The sequence below is a fragment of the Panthera leo genome, chromosome F2, assembly GCF_018350215.1.
Source record: "Panthera leo isolate Ple1 chromosome F2, P.leo_Ple1_pat1.1, whole genome shotgun sequence".
In the NCBI taxonomy this organism is placed as follows: Eukaryota; Metazoa; Chordata; class Mammalia; order Carnivora; family Felidae; genus Panthera; species Panthera leo.
In genome coordinates this window covers 6,484,468-6,505,190 of record NC_056695.1, presented here as the reverse complement: position 1 = coordinate 6,505,190, position 20,723 = coordinate 6,484,468, and the positions used below count along the sequence as shown (strand labels likewise).

Here is a 20,723-nt window from a genome sequence, read left to right as displayed (position 1 = left end):
AGTGATGCGTGATGTTGGTCATCTTTTTGTTTGCTTATTTGCCAGCTGTTTTCTTTGGTGAGATGTCTGTTCAGGTCTTTTAACCATTTTTAAATTGAGTTGTTTTTATTATTGTTGAATTTTAAGAGTGCTTCATGTACGGCTCAGCTGTTTGTGCGTCTGACTTTGATTTAGGCTCAGGTTTTGATCTCACAGTTCGGCGGTGCTCTCTCTCTCTCTCTCTCTCTCTCTCTCTCTCTCAAAATAAATAAATAAACCTTTAAAGAAAAGTACTCATTCCGATTGGTTGTCCCAGTTATGCTCTGTTTGTGGAATGAGTTGAGAAGTTTTCTTCCTATTTCTGTGCCCTTGAGCAGTGCCAGTAACACGAGTCACCTGTTCCTTGAATGGTCTCCCCTCACGTTCGCTCCGAAGTAGATGAAGGAGGTCTCTCCCAGTGGATTGGATTCTGGGGGGGGTGCACCCCCCGCTTCACTGCGGAGGACACATGCGCCCCTGGGGGCGATGAGTCCTCCCTGCAGGTCCTCGAGGAGGCAGAAATCTGCTCCAGCTCCCGGCAGAGGGGAGCCTTCTGTGTGTCTGGTTGGCTCCCGTTGTCACAAGCACTGTCGGGCTCCGGCAGTGGTGACACTCTGCCCGTGTGGTTGCTGTGGAGAAAGTAGGAGGACGGCAAGGGAGCCGGGGGTGTGAATCTGGGCTGCCGTCTTCTCCGAAGACGTTCGCTTGCTATTTTGCATTTAGTTTTACCTGTGAAGTTCAGGTTCAGATCCTTCGTGGGACTTGGAGAGAGAGGGAGAGAGGGGATGTGTGTGCTCAGGGCGCACGTTCTGTCTTGATCGCGGCTTCGAGTAACTTCTTCATACCGACGAAAGGCTTACAGATGTTTAACTTTCAAAATATAATTGTCAAGGATTCAGTGGTTGTCGTGTATTAACTCACCATTAACTCAGTGTAGTTGTCTCTCTTGAGAGAGCAGGGGAGGGAGTTCCTGATATTTTAGGAATTGCGTGAGGTATACATCGTGAATCTGAAAGTAACCTGTTACATATGTATAAAAGCTGAAACTGCAAACTTACGTGTGATTTATTATGTGTAGTGCATTATGCATAATAGTAAGATCTGTAGAAAATACGACTATATTTATAAATGCCTGTTTTCAGGAGATACTTGCATTATACCTGTGCTCTGTTGTGCTGTATGGAACAGCTAGAAGTCAATCTCTCTTTGGATTACATGTATTTCAGAATTTTGACAAAACTTCTGGAGGTGTCCGATGACCCACAAGTCTTAGCTGTCGCTGCTCATGATGTTGGAGAATATGTGCGGCATTATCCACGAGGCAAACGGTAAGGGAAAAGCCATTAGCTAGTGTTTCCTGCAACATTCAGCTTAAAATCCTAACTAATGTGCTTACCTTGAAGTAGACTAGTTTAGCAGAGGTGCTAAAGGAGTAAGGGAAATCAAGATGGCCATAATATGGGGCATCGTGATAAACCTTGTTAAAAACGGGTAGTATAAAACTATCCGTACAACTGTAATACTACTGTGTAGTGGCCAGCAGAGGTCACATTAGAAATTTTATGTTCAGGATTTTCTTTGGTTTTTGTAATTAAAAAATTTTTTTACGTTTATTTATTATTGAGAGACCTAGAGACACAGAGCATGAGCAAGGGAGGGGTAGAGAGAGAGGGAGACACAGAATCCGAAGCAGGCTCCAGGCTCCGAGCTGTCAGCACAGAGCCCGACGTGGGGCTGGAACTCACGAACCGGGAGATCATGACCTGAGCCGAAGTCGGACGCTTAACCGACTGAGCCACCCAGGCGCCCCGGTGTGTATAATTTTAATTCAGTAGCCATTTTGTGTCTGCTGGTTATTTTTCGACTACTCCCAGTAGTTGCAGAGCTGATGAGACATTATTATTGAACTTATCAGATTCACAGTGTTGAAGAAAATATAACAGCCGTGAAGAAAAGTTATAATAGATGTTATAGAAGTATGTTTTCCAGAGTATTGAAAAGAGAGGAATTCATGTGGGAGGAGACAGATAAGGCTTTACAGAGGAGATGATGCTGGCTACATAATTTAAGATCACTTAGACACATTAACAAAGAAAAGACAGGCTTTTGGGGGGAATGTGAGAAATTAAGGTACCAATATTATATCAAGGGAGAAAACTTTAAACGATATACGAGGGCTGTTTGATGTTATTTGGAAAAGCAGAGATGCGTAGGCCTTGGTTTGAATTATTGCTCTTTTGCTTGCGAATTGGTATCCTAATCTATAAAATTGGGGTGGTAGTCATATTTGTTTCTCATGAGGCTGATGTGAGGACTGAATGAGTTAACCCAATACAGAGATGAGTAGTGCCAGTAGCTACATGGTCAGTACTCAGTAAGTATTAGCTACTTTCATTACTGTTAATGTTAGCATTTTACATTCCTCAAAGCTATCTATAATGAGACATAGAACAGTACTTATCTTATTTATCACAAAACAGTGTCCTGTGAGCCCAGAACATCTTAGAATGGGAGCAGAAATTGACAGGAGCCACAGATGTGATTGCATACCTTAACATTCCGCAATTACTTCTCAGCTTCCTCTTTTTCCTTGTAGTGCATAAATATTTAAATCTTTTTTCTAAAATAATTTTTTTAAGTTTATACGTTTTGAGAGAGACAGAGTGGGGGAGGGGCAGAGAGCGAGGGGGAGAGAGAGAACCCCAAGCTCTTCTGGAAGGTAAATGAGAGAAGAATTAGGCGTGTGTGTGGCAACGCCTCAGGATATTGGTACTTACTCTAGGGAAAGTGGGACATTATTTAGTGTAGCTCCTGGAGTACTCGGCGTTTGAACTGCAGAATGTTTTCCTTGTGACCCAGCAAACCCTTGTGACTGGTCTTGCGTAGGACTTGATTTCAGGCGGACTTCAGAGGCAGACGGCATAGGTGCAGAAGTCTGTGCGGTAGAGCTGTCCGTTGCATTTGTCAGTTGTGTGATTGTATTCTTCAGCTCCAGGGTCGCTGCTTGGTTCCGTTTATAAGTTCTGTTTCTTTATTGTCCTTCTGTTCATCTGTTATTTTCCTAGTCTTGTTCCGTTGTCTGTGTTCTCTTTCATTTCATTCAGCTTCTGTAAGATGATTATTTTGATCCTTTGTCAGGCAAATTTTAGATATATCTTTCTATGGGATTAGAAACTGTTCGTTGCCTTTGGTAGTGTTAGACTTACCTAATTCTTCGTGGTCTGTGTAGCCTTGCATCGATGTCTGTGCATTTGAAGGAGCTAATACCTCTTCCAGTCTTTAAAGACCATTTTCAGCAGTTAATGGCCTCCTCTCTGTCGTCTGGGTTAACGGATGGGATTACCTCCGGAATCACATTCGTGCTGGGTTAGAGCGGGTTATGCGCGGTTGATGGGTCTGCAGCGGGGTCCACGGTTGGCAGGTTGGTTGGTCTTCAGGTGTCTGGGACTGTCTCCAGTCCCTTGTTCAGTTGGGTAGTGCTGGGACAAGGTCCACTTCAGCCTCCGTGGCTGCGTCCGTAGTCAGCTGTCCTCTCACCAGGTGTGTGGATGGGTGCACCTCCTGCCAGGTCCCAGGAGGGGACCAGTCCCTGGTCACTGGTGGGTCCCTGGGTGGGCAGGGTAGGCCCGGGGCCGTGGCTGAGAGGGGCTAGAACCAAGCTCCAGGGCTATTTCCGGTCTCCTGGCTGCGACTGAAGTCTGCGTACTTGGCGTCGGAGGCACGGAGGGGCGTTTGTGCCACCAGGTCCCTCGGGTGGGTTGGACTACTCCCTGACTTTGGCTGGAGGAACTGGGGCCGAGTTTAGGACCGTTTCAGGATCTCCTGAGGCACAGATGTGAGTGTCCCCCCACCGGGTCCCTATGTCGGCAGGACTGCTTGTGACTGCAGCTTGGAGGGAATCGAACCTAGTTTAGGACCCTTTCAGGATCTCGGGGGTGCAGGTGGGTTACTGCTCACGGACTGGCTGGGAAGGGCTGGAGCTGCGTCTAGGCCTTTTCAGGACCTCTGGGAGCACTGTCAGACGTCTCCTGCTGGGTCCCTGAGACTGGCTGGCCTGCTGGTAGACTACTTCTGTGATAGGGATAAAGCCACCTATAGGACCCTTCAGAATCTTTAGGGGTGCAGCCTGCAGTCTCCTGCTGGGTCTGTGTGCCAGCACGGATGTTTGGGGACTGGCCAGGATGGGCTGGAGACCAGTTACCGTGCCCTTTCAGAATTCGACAGAATCCGTTGGGCTTACCTCCAGCGGGTCCCAGACCTCAGCAGAGAGGGGCTGAAGCCTGTTGAAGAGCTATTTCAGATCCACACAAGTGGGACTGAGGTTTGCGTGCCTGTTAGCTGACGGACGGGTACGTGTGAGTCCTCCAGGGTCCCTTGGCGTATTTTGTGGGTGGCAGAACCAAAGCCAGTGGGACCGTAGCAGAATTTTCAGGGTACAGAGCTGTTTCTGGGCCTGTGGCTAGGACGACAGTCAGTGAGTGAGCTGCCTGGGTGTGAGCCTGCCTTCTCGGAATGTCTTTCCTGAGTTGGAGAGCGCACCAGATAGCATCCCGAAGTTCCCGTGAAGGTGCTTTTTCCGTGGTCGGATGCCAAATTGTTGCTGTTGAAGAGGGGAGATGCATTTGAAGGATGTCTTTTATTCAGCCGTCTTGCAGACGTCATTCCTGTAGCCCATCTCTGCAAGTTTTACAGCAGTGCTCTTGTCCTTCTTGTCACGTGACCCTTCTAGACCAAAGCTTTGCGTGCATTTAGTCACTGATTGGAAAGTGGTGAAGTTATAGCTGCTGGACTGGGACACATGGATTTGGTAGCAGTGGAAGGGTGACAACCTTAGCACCTGCAAACAGAAAAATACCTCATTCCCCAGAGACACAGGGGAGGGAGAATATTAATCTTTATTTTTCAGTGAATTTTCCCTAGAGCTTTCCTCCTGAAGATCTATGAACCGTTGCACACTTTATGTTTAATTGACTGCTGCGTCTGTCATCTGCCTCCAGGGAGCGCTGTCACGATTTGATGGCCATTCCCTTTAACCTTATTGAGAAACCTATTGGAAACGAAAGGGATAATAAGAGGTTTTGCACCTCCCAAGCAAAATACCTGTCAGTAGCTCTTTATGTCTATCCCTCAGCCTCCCTCAGCCATTCCAAGGGGCAGATAAATGTCACCCATCTGCTACCAGAGATAAGTAGGTCAGTCTTTCCTAAAACCAGGAGTAGACTCAGTCATTTGACTTGAACTGAGACCCCTAAGGTTTATCATCCATCTGGGAAGCCACCCGAGGGCACCATCAACTTCTGCCTTCACCTGGTCCCCGCCTCACCACCACCGCTGATGAAGATCTCATTTGGGTGGCCCAACAATTGTAAACACTTTCTTTGCAGAGGCCATGAGTATCAACCCCTGGTGTTATACTTCCTGTATGAAGGCCAGGCATTAACTTGCTTCCCTTCCCACAACTTATACATTAGGGGTAGTCATAAGGAGCTTTTTATTTAAGGAAACACTACCAGTTGATCCTGTGGTCCTTATATGAATGTGGAGATTTCTATTAAAAGGAGCTACCTTTGCTGATTCAGTGGAGTTTCCCAAAAAGAAGTGATCAGTGATACTGTATGCCTTAACACTGGAAGACACTCAGGTTACCTTCAACTCACTGGCCAAGTTAGGTGACAGAATTGCTCTAGACTTCCTTCTTGAGCCAAAGAAGAATCTGCACATTTTTAATGTATCCATTTGTACCTGGTTTAATGCCAAGTATAAAGGTCAATACAGAAACTTAAGGGGAAAGCCATTGAATTTTAAGTAGACCTTGGTGCTTTATGGTATTTTTTCAGCTGGTTAGGCCTAGGACCTTGGGGGACATGGATAAGATCAGGACTGCAAGGTTGGCTTTTTTCTGGTGCTATTTGATCTCTGCTTGCATCAGCCGGATTATTCACAGTGACCAGTGGAGTGACGTATTCAGGTAAACTTGCCAGAAAACAAGATAATGTAGAAATAAGGGTATATGCGGGGAGATATTTATCTCACCTTTCTGCCCTTCTTGCATATCGAGGCACTGAATGCCCTTGTCAAATAGATGTCTTCCTAGGAACAAAGGATGCTTACTGTCCATTATGAGAGTTGTGGGTTCCCTAAGTTCAAGGTTCTTCTTCTTTATACTGTGTGTGCAGGGCTCATTTAGCTCTCTTCGTGTTTTCCTATGGAAATTGTGGCTTGAGGAACCAGCACAAAGTGCTAATATTCTTACTGCTGCTGTTACCTTGAGTAACAAACTATCAGTCTCTGACCCAGGAGTCTCATGTCTTCTACCCGCATTTATGAAACTGTGGCAGCTTTACTTGCTTGCAAGTAGGATGAAAGCCAAGACCTTTTGTAGTTCTTAACACTGTGATATTAAGAACTATTTAACATTAATACCATTTAAAAATAGCCTATTATGAAAAAATTGAGGATCTTTAGATAAGATAAAGACAAATATAGATATCTATATCTATATCTATATCTATATCTATATCTATATCTATATATCTATATCTAATAGCCAAGGTCCCTAGCCCATCTAAGATATGTTTTATATGAAAAACAGATGATAGATGGATCCTTCCTAGATATGTAACTGGGCTTATTTATAGTACTCTTGGAAAGGGAAGCTAAAAAGCAAATCTAGATATATCCTCATTCTAAAATCATAAAGGTGGTGAAAAACTTAAGAACTTAACCTTCTTACAGTCGCAAGTTATTACCACCAGCTAGTGTTTCAAATGTGTCTTATGGATACACTGTTTTTACACAACATCTGCTGCTGCTCCCAAGCCTGTTATGCCTTCACATAATCCATCGCTGCCATATCCCTTCTTTCTCCCTTTCCTACTGTCTTCCTGGTGAGGGATTATCTCGCTCTCCAGGCTTTACCTTCTTCAGGCTGCGTTATTGCTGGTGGTATCACTGTATCCATCCTCGGTGCTGAAACGCTACCTAAGTGTCTTTTTTTTTTTTTTTTGCCTGAAACTCTGGCATGCTGCTGTTTTTCTCTATCCTTCCAGTGGCTTACATGGACCCATGGACTAGTATATTCTTTTTTGAAGCCCCTCACCAGTATATCTCAGAGTAACTTCATTTCTGTACGGTTTTCTGCTCCCTCTTCTTTGAGATATATTTTCAAAATATTTTCTTCTTATCACATAGCTCCTGAAGACTCTCATTCTCTTTGAATCTGCTTGAAAAAATGTAGCATTCTCTCTCCGTGAAGTCATTCCCGCATCTTCCTACATGGGAGTGTTTCTCAAACTTAATAAATAGTCAGTGGGTTAGCAGACCTATAATTTGAAACAAATATTTTAAAAATTAATCATTACTCAAAAAATCTAATTCACGTTTAAATTACTGATAACTCTTTGGTGCCAGTTATAGACATGATTTTGTGTGTGATCTTTTTACTGAGGTATCGATAACAATGCTTGAATCATACACACTTTCTCTATGCACTTTCTTATTTTTTATTGCTACTAAATTTGAAAAACTTAACTCACTGCAGTAAGTTGGCAGGAATGGCTTCAACAGTTTGAAGTCTCTTGAAGATAGTTCTGGATATTCAGATCGTATGTGGATTCAGACTTCTCCCTGAAGTCTGCTTTAATAGTTCGTGTACCAAGTTGACCGGCCCATCCCGTGTAAAAGCAGGGAAATGGAATGTTGCTATGTGTGAGACAGAGACAAAACAACTTTGTGGCTGCATTTGGCCATATAAAAGTATTGCTTTAAACTCAGTTGCAGCTTGTGGATGTGGTTTTTAACTGTAGTTCTCATTGTTTTCCTCCATGAATAAAATAAAAACATTAAGATTTGTAAAAATATTCAAACTTTCAGGGATGTATCCATTTTTACCACAATGCAGTCACCCTGAAAAGTTACCTTGGTATCTCAGATTTGACGTTGATATTTTTATTCGCGTTTTTAACCTATTCAAGATGACGGCTGCATTGCTAAGTTACTTAGAATAATGGAAAAGGATCTTTACTGGTGTCGTCGCTAAAAATACTGTCTTATGCGTCACATACTGAGGAAACCAATGGTGATCATTCCCTACTACGTAAGGAAAAATCATGCCAGCAAGGAAATTGAATAAGTTCCTTCCAAAATACAAAAGACATGCTTCCGTTTAGAAAGGCAGTCTTAAGCACCCCGTGTTTTTCTTCACTCAGTGGTTGTAACTTGATCAAATTCACACTTGTTCTTTTTAACACTAACAAGATCAGTAGGCACGTTGTTGTTCCAAGTCAGTAGTCAAATCTCTTTCTCCATGCAGCAATAACTCTCCCTGCTGCACATAACTAGTCCTCTGTCAGTGGTGAGCCCATGAACTTCGTGTCCCGATTATGCCCTCCAAAGATATCTTTGGAGTATCTCCTCTGTACATGCATGGTACCCGTGCTGAGCTAATGGGCACCACAGACATCAGCACAGAATTACACAGTGGTTAAGTGCACAGACTAAACTTGTGTGCTTAGGTTCAAGTCCCAGCTCTGCCACGTAATAACTCTGCAACTGTGGTATGTCATACAGCCTCCGTGTGCCTCAGTTTCCTTATCTGTAAATGTGAAGACCAAATGAGTACATAGGTAATGCACTTAGAACAGCACTCAGCACATAGTAATAAGTACTGTTTAGGTGTTTGATAAAGTAGTGAAATGGGTAATTTTGTCCAGTTGTTAAAAGCATCTGCTGTCCTGCATGATAGCAGTTTCAACTGACTCTTGAACAACACTGGTTTGAATTCTGTGGGTCCGCTTAAATGTATTTTATCTTATGATTTTCTTAACATTTCCTTTTCTTTAACTTTGTTGTAAGAATACAGCATATGATATAACATACAAAATATGTGCTCATTGACTGTTATAAGTAAGACTTCCAGTCAACCATAGGCCATGAGTAGTTACGTTATGGGGAATCAAAAGTGGTATGTTGACTTTTAACTGTGTGGGGCGTTGGTGTGCAAACCTCCCCCGGCCCCGTGTTTCAAGGCTCAGCTGTACTCTTCTCCACTATATGTTTTTGACATCATGTGATTTTAAACATTACAAAGAAAGGAAATGTGGCTTTCTCTAAGAACAGGATGTTCTTTGTGGTGGACTTTTTTCCTTTGGCGGGTTTCTTAGGAATGATTTGTACCCTTCATCACACAGCAGGAATGTCAGAATGTTGTCTCATTTGGAACTTTGGCCCTTTCTCCATCTCACACAGTAAAATCAGTCAGTTGACAAGGTTTCATATCGGAAATGTTTTGGAGGCGACAGGTGAATGTACTGCTGGTCCAGTGATAAGTATTTCGGTACTAAATACCCTATTTCCTGCCTGTCGTTTTCTTTCATCACACTCAGATTTGTCTTTCCAAGCACATTTACAGACGATATTCAAAACGGGGTCCTGTTCGCTGTTGTTTTACATATTTGTTGTTATTTTCACGACTCCTTTTTGTAGTCTAAAGAAACCCTTTTGATTCGATAGCTTGTTTTTGTGAATTTGGGTGGAGAGCACAACGTAACAGCAATTCCCCTCTCCAGCTGCAGAGTTAATAACTGTTGTCGATAAATGGAAATAGCATGAAAAATAAGGGCCCAAATGAATTTGCCCTGTCAACTGTGCCTGCCAGTTCAGTTCTTGTAAAGGGTCCACAGAAACAAACACGGCTTCTTAACCTTATTTTTCAAATGTGTATGATGGGGTGCGAGTAAAACTGTTCCAGTGCTTTGTCCTCAGAGGGCACCAGACCACCGGTGGCCCTGACAGATGCCCAGAAATCACACTTCGATGACTAGAGCCCGAGAGTTGCTCCCGGGAGAGCGTGCCCCTTTGCCTGCAGAACTCGGTGGCACGAGTGGGGGCCAGTGCGATTGCTCCGACCAGCAGAACGTCGCACAGCACGCCCTCCTAGGGCTTGTGCCAGCGCACCCACCCCCCCACCCCACCCGGCATGCCGCAGCGAACACGTCTCTTTCTTTTCCTTTAAGGAGTACGGCATCTGAACGGTCTTCCTAGGGGCGCCTGGGTGGCTCAGTCGGTTGGGCATCCGACTTCGGCTCAGGTCACGATCTCGCGGTCCGTGAGTTCGAGCCCCGCGTCGGGCTCTGGGCTGACGGCTAGGAGCCTGGAGCCTGCTTCCGATTCTGTGTCTCCCTCTCTCTCTGCCCCTCCCCCGCTCGTGCTCTGTCTCTCTCCCTCTGTCAAAAATAAATAAACGTTAAAAAATAAATAAACAGTCTTCCTATATCCGAGGAAGTTCCCGCCGTCCAAGGCACGTGCTCCCCTTCACTGTAGAGGATAAAGGTGCCAGCAGTGTGCTCTCCTAAACTCCTTTGCTTCCGGCCACATGCTTCCGGCCTAGCTCAGCCGACCCGAGCCCCCTGCCCCGGACTTCCGGCAGGAGTGAGGGCTGGAGGGCAGTGGGGATAAGCAGGCATCGCCTCCGGGCAGCCGCCGTGGCCAGGCCCCACGAGGAGGGAGGCAGCAGCACCCGGTGTCCGGGCGCCCGCGGTGTGAACGTAGGCTCCTGCGCCTCGCCCGGGCGGCACACTTGCCGGGCTGCTGCTTTGGTAGCCTGATTGCGATTCGGTGTGGACGAGCCTTCACGCTTGGCTCCCCAGCCTTCCGAGCCGTGGCGGCCTCTCCGGGAATTCTTTCACCGTTTTAACTAGGTAGTCAAGTTTCTGTGTCTGCAGGTAGAAGTACCGACTGACGGAGGAGTTCTTTTTTTAATCTGGCGAACCAGCACACTGCCATTAAAACAGAGCACAGAAACGTGTCCGATTTTCTGTGCACGGACCAGTGTCCCACACGTGTACTCAGTCTGTGGCATCATCCGCTGTGTGCACAGAGATGACCTGGTTGTGTCCCCCCGCCCCACCGGGCTGTGAACTCGGAAAAAGAGAAACTCCGTCCGACGAGGCATATTGTTCAGCACGCAGTAGGGCGTAATAAATTGGAGAGGAAGAGCTACCAAAAGCATTCCTTATTCTTTTAAAATGCACACTTCTGTATGAGGTAAATATCTCTATTTTTCTTCGTACAAAGCCTAACATGGCACATACGAATAAAAATTAGTAGCTTGTTCTGAGGGTGGCATTAACTTTTTACCAGTAAAACCCGATTAATTTTTCTCTTCTAAATGAGAATTATCACGAAAAGTAACATTCTTCCTATAGGAAACTTGAAAAAGACAGAAAAGAATAATAAAGAAAACACAGTACTGCAGCCCTGAGGTAAAAATAATGGTTTATTTATTTTTGCTTTTTTTTCCCTCTATGCATACATTTTTCTCCCAAAATGTTGATTATAATATCTCTCGTGACCTATTTTTGTTCATTTTTTCGTATTTCCCATCGACAAATTTTTAAAAATATAAGTAATGCTACCTATAGATAAAAGTATTCCAATTTGTTCAAATCTTAGTAGTGGCTATTTGATATGTTTCCCGCTTTTCATTATTATGAAAACACAGCGAACGTCTTTGCAAACATTTCTGATTATTTCCTTTTTTTCTGGTCCCTTAAATACATTCCATGAGAGAAAGTATATAAGTACTTCTGAGATTTTTTTTTTTTTTTCCAACGTTTTTTATTTAATTTTTGGGACAGAGAGAGACAGAGCATGAACGGGGGAGGGGCAGAGAGAGAGGGAGACACAGAATCGGAAGCAGGCTCCAGGCTCTGAGCCGTCAGCCCAGAGCCCGACGCGGGGCTCGAACTCACGGCTCGAACTCACGGACCGCGAGATCGTGACCTGGCTGAAGCCGGACGCTTGACCGACTGCGCCACCCAGGCGCCCCAAGTACTTCTGAGATCTGAAAAACATTATTAAATGTAGGGCAATTCAGGCTCCAAGCAGCCGCATGTGACAATAGTGTCTTTACCACCCTCTCAGCAGCAATGAATGTATTCATTTCTCTTTAAACTCTCACAGGGGAAACTGGTACCTGGTGCTTTTCAATTTGTATTTTGATTGCTTATGTGATTTATAGGGAATTTAGTTGCCACATTTAAGGCAGACATCTTAAAAGTTTGCTGTCTACAGTATTATTCTATTCATAAGATTTTTATCATGTACGTTTCATTTACCATATATTGAAATTCATTAATTCACTAGGCATTAATGTTTTACATTCCAGTGAAAACCTTTGTGGTTTCTCTCACTACTTTTATGCTTAGAAAGAACTTGCCCATTCAGAAGTCTGGTAAATATTTTCCTGTATTATTTTAGTTTTTAAAAATGTTAAGGGGAACAAACTAGAATAATACAAAACAGTGAACAGAATAGTGATTTCTGTGCCATTAAACTTGTAGACTCTAGAGGGTGTATTGTTACACGGACATGAGAGTACCTGCTTGCGTGTAAATGAAATCATACATGCAACTTAACCATTTTTAGCAATATGTTGTGGAATCATAATATGTTATAATGTGTTACAGTGTGATATGATTTCATTAGCCACGAATTGAATGCTAAACAGTAGAATCCTTACCAGGGTCTTTTATGTGACTATGTGACTGTATATATATAAATATATATATATGTGACTGTAATATATAAATATTACAGGATTACATTGAGAGGACAAAGACCTTTACAACAAACAAAAATGCGTCTGTGCTTTTTAGGATTTTTAAAGCTTACTCTAAAATTGCGTTTCTGTGTTTCACCGGCTGGTACATTCCTTAAAAGTTCTTAACCAGTACTGAGCTTGTTAACCATGTATTCTAGGTCTTTAAAGCCTAACATGCTACCAACTCAACTTGTTTTGAAATACAGTTAGCAAGTTTTTCCCTATTAGGCAATAGCTTATAAACAAAGTGCTCGGATCTAGTTCTAAATCAAATCATTTAAATACCCTGTCTTTTTAATGATGTCTTGTGTTAATATATTAACTGGAAATCCTCTTTTCTCACCATTTTTTCACACATCAGTGATTTTGGACATCCTGTATAATCTGAAATGAATTGGTGTTTCAATTAAATTTAGAAGATGGGAAATGTCTGTCTCTTTTATAGCAGTGAGTTTCAGTGGAGTGGAGGTTGTCTGTCCACTCCGTGAGACCTGTTGGAATTTCTGGAGTGGAGGGCAGTAATGTTTATGGTTTGAAAATGATATAATATAATAATATAATGCGAATACTTAATATATATGCTTAATAATATAATATGAATACTATGAAATAATATAATAAATGTAATAATGTACATTATTAAAAGCCAAAGTCTTCAAAATTTACTTGCTACTGGTAATGAGAAGATAGTATAAAGGGGCAAGGGTTTAAAATGTCAAAAAACCACTTTATAGAGGAGTAGGCAGCACATTTGCTGTGAGGATTACATGAAGTAAAAACTATGAAGCTATATGTTGTATGTATAACATATGTTATATGTAAAAACTATAGCTGACACCTATAAAAATGTTACCGTTGTTGTTATAAATGGTATATGATCTCTGTTTTTTAAATCCATCATATTTCACATACAATATGGCAGCTTTCTGAGATTGTATTTACTCACATACAGTTGATCCTCGTTGTTTATGCATTCTATATTTGTGAATTTGCCTATTGGTTAAAATTTATTGATAATCCCCAAATACTCATGCTTTCGAGATCATCTGTGGACGTGTGCAGAGCAGAGGAACGAACGTTTGAGTTGCTGGACGCACAGCTAGGCAAACAAGGCGATACTCTGCCTTCTTGTCTTAGCTCTTGTGCTGTAAGCCGGTGTCCTTCTTGGGATTCGTTTAGTGTCATGTATTTTGCATTTTCGTGCTTTTTGTTGGTGATTTCACTGTGTGAAATGGCCCCCGAGCATCGTGCTGACGTGCTGTTCAGTGTTGCTAAGTACAAGAAGGCTGTGATGTGCCTTATGGAGGAAGTACATACGTTAGATAAGCTTCATTCAGGCAGTTCTAGCGCTGTTGGCCGTGAGTTCAATGTTAATGAGTCAACAACGTAGGTTAAATCAGTTGTCTTCAAACAGAAACATGTAAAACAAGGCTTTGTATCGACAGGTTGATAAGAATGTCGTGACCAGAGGCTTGCAGGAACGTAATCCTGTATTTCCCCTAGGAGTCTCAGTATTCACTAAATCAGGGTTCATGGTGACTTTAAGAGAACACAACTACCATAAATAATGAGAGTCGGCTGTATTTTCTGTGTTGGAGGTATCCAGAGGGGGCCCGGTAAAGAATTCCTTTCCTACTTGCCTGAATTCCAAGCTATTTGAAATACTTGACAACGGAGATAACAGATAGAAGCCAAACTAGAATCTTCACCGATAAAGTCACTTTTGGGGAATGTGCTGTGCCTTCCTGGTACCGAACCCATTAACCCCGGGGGGCACTGGACAGCGTGGAAGAGAAAAGAGGGAGCGGATGAGTGTCTCAGAGTCCTGCTTCCAAACTCTCGAAGCACGGAAGTCCCTCTGAGAGGGGTAGGCAAGGGCAGGGGGAGACGGGGCTGTTGGGTTAAACAGCAGGACACAGAAGCCGGCCCTGCCAGCCCCCCCCCAAAGTGGCTCATCCGTACCCACACAGATCGGGCAGCTGAGTAGGCAGTTTGCAGTGAAGTAAGAATGGCTTTGGATCTGTCCCCCCAAACCCTTCTGAAACTTATTCTGTGATGATAATCTTTCCATGCCTTTGGATGAAAGCCTAGGTGGGTTGCAGTCCTTTCCCCCTCAGGCCGAGATGACAGCCCCGTGGTCGTTTTAAATCACGGAAAGCGTTTGGTTGAAGACATTTAGCAGTCCTTCTCGCTGCGTACTCACAGGAAGGACGTCTCTCTTTGCGATGCCCTCGGCAGGTACAGGCCCACAGTCCCTCCTCTTCCTGGCTCTGTTTCCCTGAGCTTACCTGCCGTTGCCTCAGTCTTCCTGAGGCCGGTGAGCGGAGAAGGTGGAGGCGACGGGGAGGAGCAGGGGGGTTTCTTCCTTGCTGTTATGGATGGCTGCTTTATGTTCTCCCCCCTGCTGGATGTCTGAAGCTGGTAATTTCTCTTGGGAGCACTTTTCTGGGTTCGTCGGAGGCCCCTTTTCTGGGCCACCCACCGCAGCCCCTGTGGTTGGGCCGAGCCGCCGTGTGCTTCGTCCGGCTCGTGGTGCCACTCAAACTTCTTGACACCCCAGGCTCTGGGAACGTCGGCCGATCCTGACGCAGCCCCCTCTTCTTTGCTGCTGTGGGTTACTGTGACCTCTCAGTCTCATGCCGCTGTCGGGCACCAGGCCACTGTCCTCCCTGCCTCTGTGTGTGGCTTGCTTGGCGTGGGGTTGGAAGCCGTCAGCACCTTTTTCTTTTCTGCAGGGCAGGGACCTACCTCGGGGCCCGTCACGTTCTACAGAACACTCAGAAACCGTCCTTCCCCTCCTTGGATCCTTTAATGTTGGAAATAGAATTTAATCCCTAAGGGGATTAAAAATCACTAGAGTCCTTTATAAATTCTGTATGTGACGTGCTCTCACGGTTTCCCGTTAGTGTCTCATATCTGTGGATTTGGCATCTCCGTAGGTACTGAGGCAGAGGAGCTCATATTATTATTGTCATCTCATACATGTATACGTATCAGTTTCAGCAGTTCCAAAAAATTAGCCTGGTTACAAAGACGTCAGGTAAACTCATGCCCGGTCAAGTCATCAGAGTAGGCAGGTCCATATTTTGCAGCGCGGCAGTGGGGGAGTCTTGCGCATATGTGAGAAGAAGGCACGTTGGGCCTTGTGACTCTCTTCTTCTTCAGTGTTACCCTGGACTTGCGTATTTCTCTTTTAAATCTCCGTTCTCTATTGTTTATCCTGATGGCCAGCCTAGACCCCTCACAGCTCTTGGAAGAGTTCATCATGGGAGGTGCAGAGATGGCAGGCCGGCAGGTAGTGAGTGCTGTGTAAATGTTTGCTATCACAATTATTTGGAATTCTAGTAATAGTGTGCTAGAGCAGTTGAGGGAGGGTTATCTTCAGGCACTTTGGCTGCAGTAAAGGCCTCTGTTTTTTGAAGGCTTACCGGTCCTTCAGTGATGTCATTTGGAGAAAAATAAACTGGGTGATAATAGACATTGTTATTAATGTACATATTAATAAAATGTAATAATATGGCTAATAGATGTTTGACGAGGGCCTTCTGTCTTGAGCCCTTTGGAACAGAGGGTAAGCAAAACCACGCATAGATTTGCCTTTCATGGATCTTCTTGTATAATGAGGGAGACACATGTAATATTTTAAAAAGCCATTCAGGTACAAAATTGCAGCTCATGAATACAATGAAAGGAAGATACAAAGTGCCACGAAAAGGGCATATTTGGGGGATTAAAGTGGAGAAAGAGAAGGCTTCTTTGAGGAAGGAACAGTTGAGGCAAGATCTGAAAGATGAATAGAAGTTATGTGTCATATGAAGTGGGAAAACTTCTGGGAGAGAAAGCAGCATGTGCTAAGGCCCTGTGACTGAAGGACCTGAAAGAAGGTCAAGGGAGTCCGCGCAGAGAGCACAGGTAGGTGACCGTGCTCTGTGAGGCGCTTGGACAGGAAGTCCAGCCCAGGCTGTGAAGAACCCAGTCAGCCATCGTTTTGTTTTTAGTCAGGGCAAGTGACAATTTAGATTTTTGGCAAGGTCACTTTGACCACAGTGAGGAGAATAGGTTGAAGGGGAACAGCCCCTGCGTCCTCATCACCCTCACCGTGATCACTCTCATCATCATCATAGCAGCAGACATGGGCTTACCGTATTGCGGGGACCTGGGCTCTACGGCCTTTGGGCTTAATACCATACCGTGAAGGAAGTGTCCGGGCTCCCTTCATTTGCCAGGAAGGGATTGACTAGATTAAATGACTCAGTGGAACATATCTGAGAAAGGGCAGAGCTGATGTTAAAGTGATGTGTTAAAGCAGAGGACCTGACACATGGCAAGCGATTAATGTTATAATTATACTGTTCTTTCCCCCTCGATGTCAGTACATTTTTCAAAAGAGGTGTTTTGAAAAGGAAGTATAAAAAGGTATACAGATAAAAGCCGCTCTCTCACGCTTGCCCCATCTGCCCATCCTCGGGACCGTCTTCCTCTGCCAGAGTTCCTAGTGCCTTATCGCCGGCTGTGTGTGGAGGTGCTGCTGTCCACCGACGGTGAGGCTGCGGGCTCCACGTTGCCGTGTGGACGTAGGAGCCCCCACAGCTGTCGCCGCACCCTCGCAACAGCACACAGAACCTCTTTCTGTTCGCGAAGCGAATCGCATCTTCACTTCATTTGTGCATCTGTGGTGACGGGGGTTTTCATGGTGGTAGGGGACACAGCGACAGAAAGCGGTGTCGGCTGGCAGTCATCTGGGTGCCCTTGACAGTCGGAATTTCCTCCTCTGTTTCACTGGCCAGGACATCACGTGGCATATCGCATCATTGCAAGAGAGGGCGGCTGTCTTAAAGATCGAGTCTTTCTCAGGAAATTAACATGGCTTCCACCAGGTGCTTTTTAACCCTGTGTCCCCTGCTGTCTGCGTCTGAGCTGTCTCCCAGCACGGCAGCCGGTGGACTGGATACTGATCTGATACGGGTGCAGACATTAGATGGTGTTTAGTATACCGGTTTTAAGCAAGCCACGAATACCGGCAATGAAGAAGTTGTAACACTCGGCAGCTTAGAAAACGGTGATCGAGAACAGGATCCAGAAGACTGCAGCAGGCTGTGAGATACCCAGGTAGATGAGATGTGCCTGGATTAGGCAACGAGACTGACAGCCAGATTCACCAGTGGGAGTTTAAGAGAGAATATCTTGGAATACGTTAAATCTGTGATTCAGAAAAAAAAAAAATGTTTTAAAGACGCGTGTCGGTTTACTTACCACATTGTAACTTTCGTCTTTAAAGTCCCATGTCACTTTGCTACACGGGCCTTCTGCTGGCTGACAGCGGGAGCTGGGAAGTAATTGCCGCATCTTCACAAAGTGCCTTCTGTTCCGCAGGGTTATTGAGCAGCTTGGCGGGAAGCAGCTGGTAATGAACCACATGCACCATGAGGACCAGCAGGTTCGCTACAATGCTCTTCTGGCCGTGCAGAAACTCATGGTGCACAACTGGTACGTGCTGGCTTTTCTTCCCCCTCCCCCACCGAGCTGCAACATCTCGCTTGCACCTTGCAAAAGTTCTTATGCGAACGCTCTGATGAATGATGGCTTTTTAAATCAGCAGTTTTGATCAGATACCTAGAAATGTGTTTCGGCCATCGAGGGCAACGACGTCATTTTTAAGAGAGCAACTGCGTTGATGTTCTCAAAAAATGAGTATTCAAAGTACTAATATCAAAAACACTTGCAGAAGTAACTAAAAGGACATTCTTGGCTTGAGGGAATCAGTCTTTTTTGGAGTTGAGGGGAATCCGGTTGGATTACTGATCAGAGGCTTTACAATTTTAACTCTTTAGAATATGGTTAACCTGAACAGTTTTACGTTCACGTGAAAACACTAAGATTCAGCTCTCACATTTCATTCCTTATAGCCTTTTGCTTTTGAAATAACCACAGTCATGTTTTTCTCTCATTAGTTTTTACTTTTCAAATAAAAATTGTTGACCGTTTTGTACCCACTTAAGATACACTGAAGAGTGACTGTTAAGATAGAACAGTGAGCCATTCGTGTCTGTGATGGAACCTACCAGAATTCCCTTTGCCATGGCTAATTTTAGCTGCGGGTTGGGTGTTTAGTGCCTTCAATGCTCTACTGAACAGTTCACATACCTCTCTGTTCTCCACCATTTGGAAGGATGCTCTGGTGGTAGACTGTTCTGTTAAGGCGCTGTGAACACATACACGTTCCCTGTTACTGAAGGTAATGCTACGAGTATGTTCAAAGGAAAGCATGAAAGGTACATTGGTAGGTGTGCATTTGAGAGATGCAGGGAAACACAGTATAGGGGACCGTCCGGGAGCACTGCTGTGGCATCTTATTTTACATACTATGATCTTGCCACTGAAGCACTTTTCTCATAAATACTGACAACACATGTATGCATTCTTTCAACCATTCTTTTGAGCATTTACTTTGTACCCTGTTACGTTAAATGCCGGGCTACAGATATGATGGAGGTAGGTGCAAGTTTACATAGGATGGATAGAGAAGGCCTCTGGGAGTAGGCCAGAACAACCAGGCTGACACCGTCGTGACAAGGAACCAGCCGTGCAAGCCAAGTTATTAGGGGTAAGCACTTCAGGTAGAGGGAATGAGAGGGGAACCAGCCCTCGGCTTCTTTAAAAGCAGTGCCTGGAGACGTCCTTGGTTGTCTGGAGACAAAACAGAGGTACTGATGCTACTTGTACAAGTTGCTAGAGGCCAGCCGTGCCGCTAAACGTCCTGTGATGCACCGACAGGCCCCCGCAGCCAAGAAGCGTCCTGCCTGCCGTGTTAACAGCGCCAAGCTGGAGAGACTGTGACTGCGAGTGGTATGAGGGCCGGCATGGGAAAAGACGGGCAAGGCGACATTGCCAGGGAACCGGTCATGTAGGGGCCTGTAGGCCGCCATTTGACTCTTTCATAAGACGAGTTGAAAGCCATTGATGACAGTATTGGATTTATGTTTTAAAAAGATCTCTGAGGCTACTCTCTAGTGAATGGATTGTGGAGGGGTAAGTGTTGAAAGCAAAGAACCGTTTTAGTGGTTCTCACCGCGGTGGAGAGTAGAGATGGCCGGTGGCTTGGATCGGAGCGCTGAAAGTTGAGATGACCAGTAGTAGATGACCTTGGATAGATGTCAGAGCCCGTGCTGGCGGCACTTGATGGACTGGAAGCATTTTTACTTGTTTTTATATCCTCGGCTCAAGAAGAAAGGGATCAAAGCAGAGGGCAACCAGAAATGGTTTTTATCTAATATTTAGCAGGAGGAAAACACTTTGCAAGTCTGTCAGTAAAAAACAGAATATTAGACTGATTTTCTCTCCTTGTTTCACTTTACCATGAGCCCCGTTTTCAACGCAAATGAATTACTTAGTAGCTTTGTATCTCTTGGTTGGCACCTCTTTCTCGAAATTGAAGAATGTTGGCGTTTAGTAGAGTTCGAGGCTGTTGCATCCAGCACACTTACATTTGTCTTGTGTGAAACACGCTTTCATTTTCCCTTTTTGTTGATATTAGGGTTGCTGAAGTATAATTCCTGTTTTGTTAATAAAAAAATTCATTAAAATTTATTTTTAATGTTTCTTCATTTTTGAGAGAGAGAGACAGAGCATGAGCGGGGGAGGGGTACAGAGAGAGGGAGACATGGAATCCGAAGCAGGCTCCAGGCTCCGAGCCATCAGCACAGAGCCTGATGCGGGGCTCAAACTCACAAACTGCAAGATCATTACCTGAGCCAAAGTCGGACACTTAACTGAATAAGCCACCAGGCGCCCCTAAAAGAATTTCGTTGTAATAGTTCTTCCTGATGAAGTATTTATTGTTGGGTTTAGCTTTTTTTTTTTTTTTTTTTTTTTTAATGTGTACTTCTGATGCAGGAGAAAAGAGGGGTGTGAGATAAAATGACCTTTTTTCTTTGCCAGTGGAGGAAATTTTTTGGTTGAGAATTTTTGTTGTTTCAGTGTTCATGCATTGAAGGTGATTCGTTTGCAATTGGAATATTTCCTTGAGTTTAGGAACTTGATTTAGTTTCTTGTTACATTTTTCAACGCATGATTAAAAAGAAAAAGTAAAACATCTTTATCGTTA

General features: G+C 44.4%; 1 protein-coding gene across 3 annotated transcripts in view; it reads left to right on the top strand.

The window, feature by feature from the left end:
• Positions 1-20,723, top strand: part of ATP6V1H (ATPase H+ transporting V1 subunit H) — a 110,467-nt gene that overhangs the window by 64,477 nt on the left and 25,267 nt on the right. For 2 of the 3 annotated variants that reach the window (XM_042924202.1, XM_042924201.1), the window contains 2 exons: positions 1,245-1,346; positions 17,993-18,106. In XM_042924202.1, the coding sequence (XP_042780136.1) occupies positions 1,245-1,346; positions 17,993-18,106 (216 nt within the window). The remainder of the gene's footprint in view (positions 1-1,244; positions 1,347-17,992; positions 18,107-20,723) is intronic. The other variant, XM_042924203.1, reaches the window with a different exon arrangement.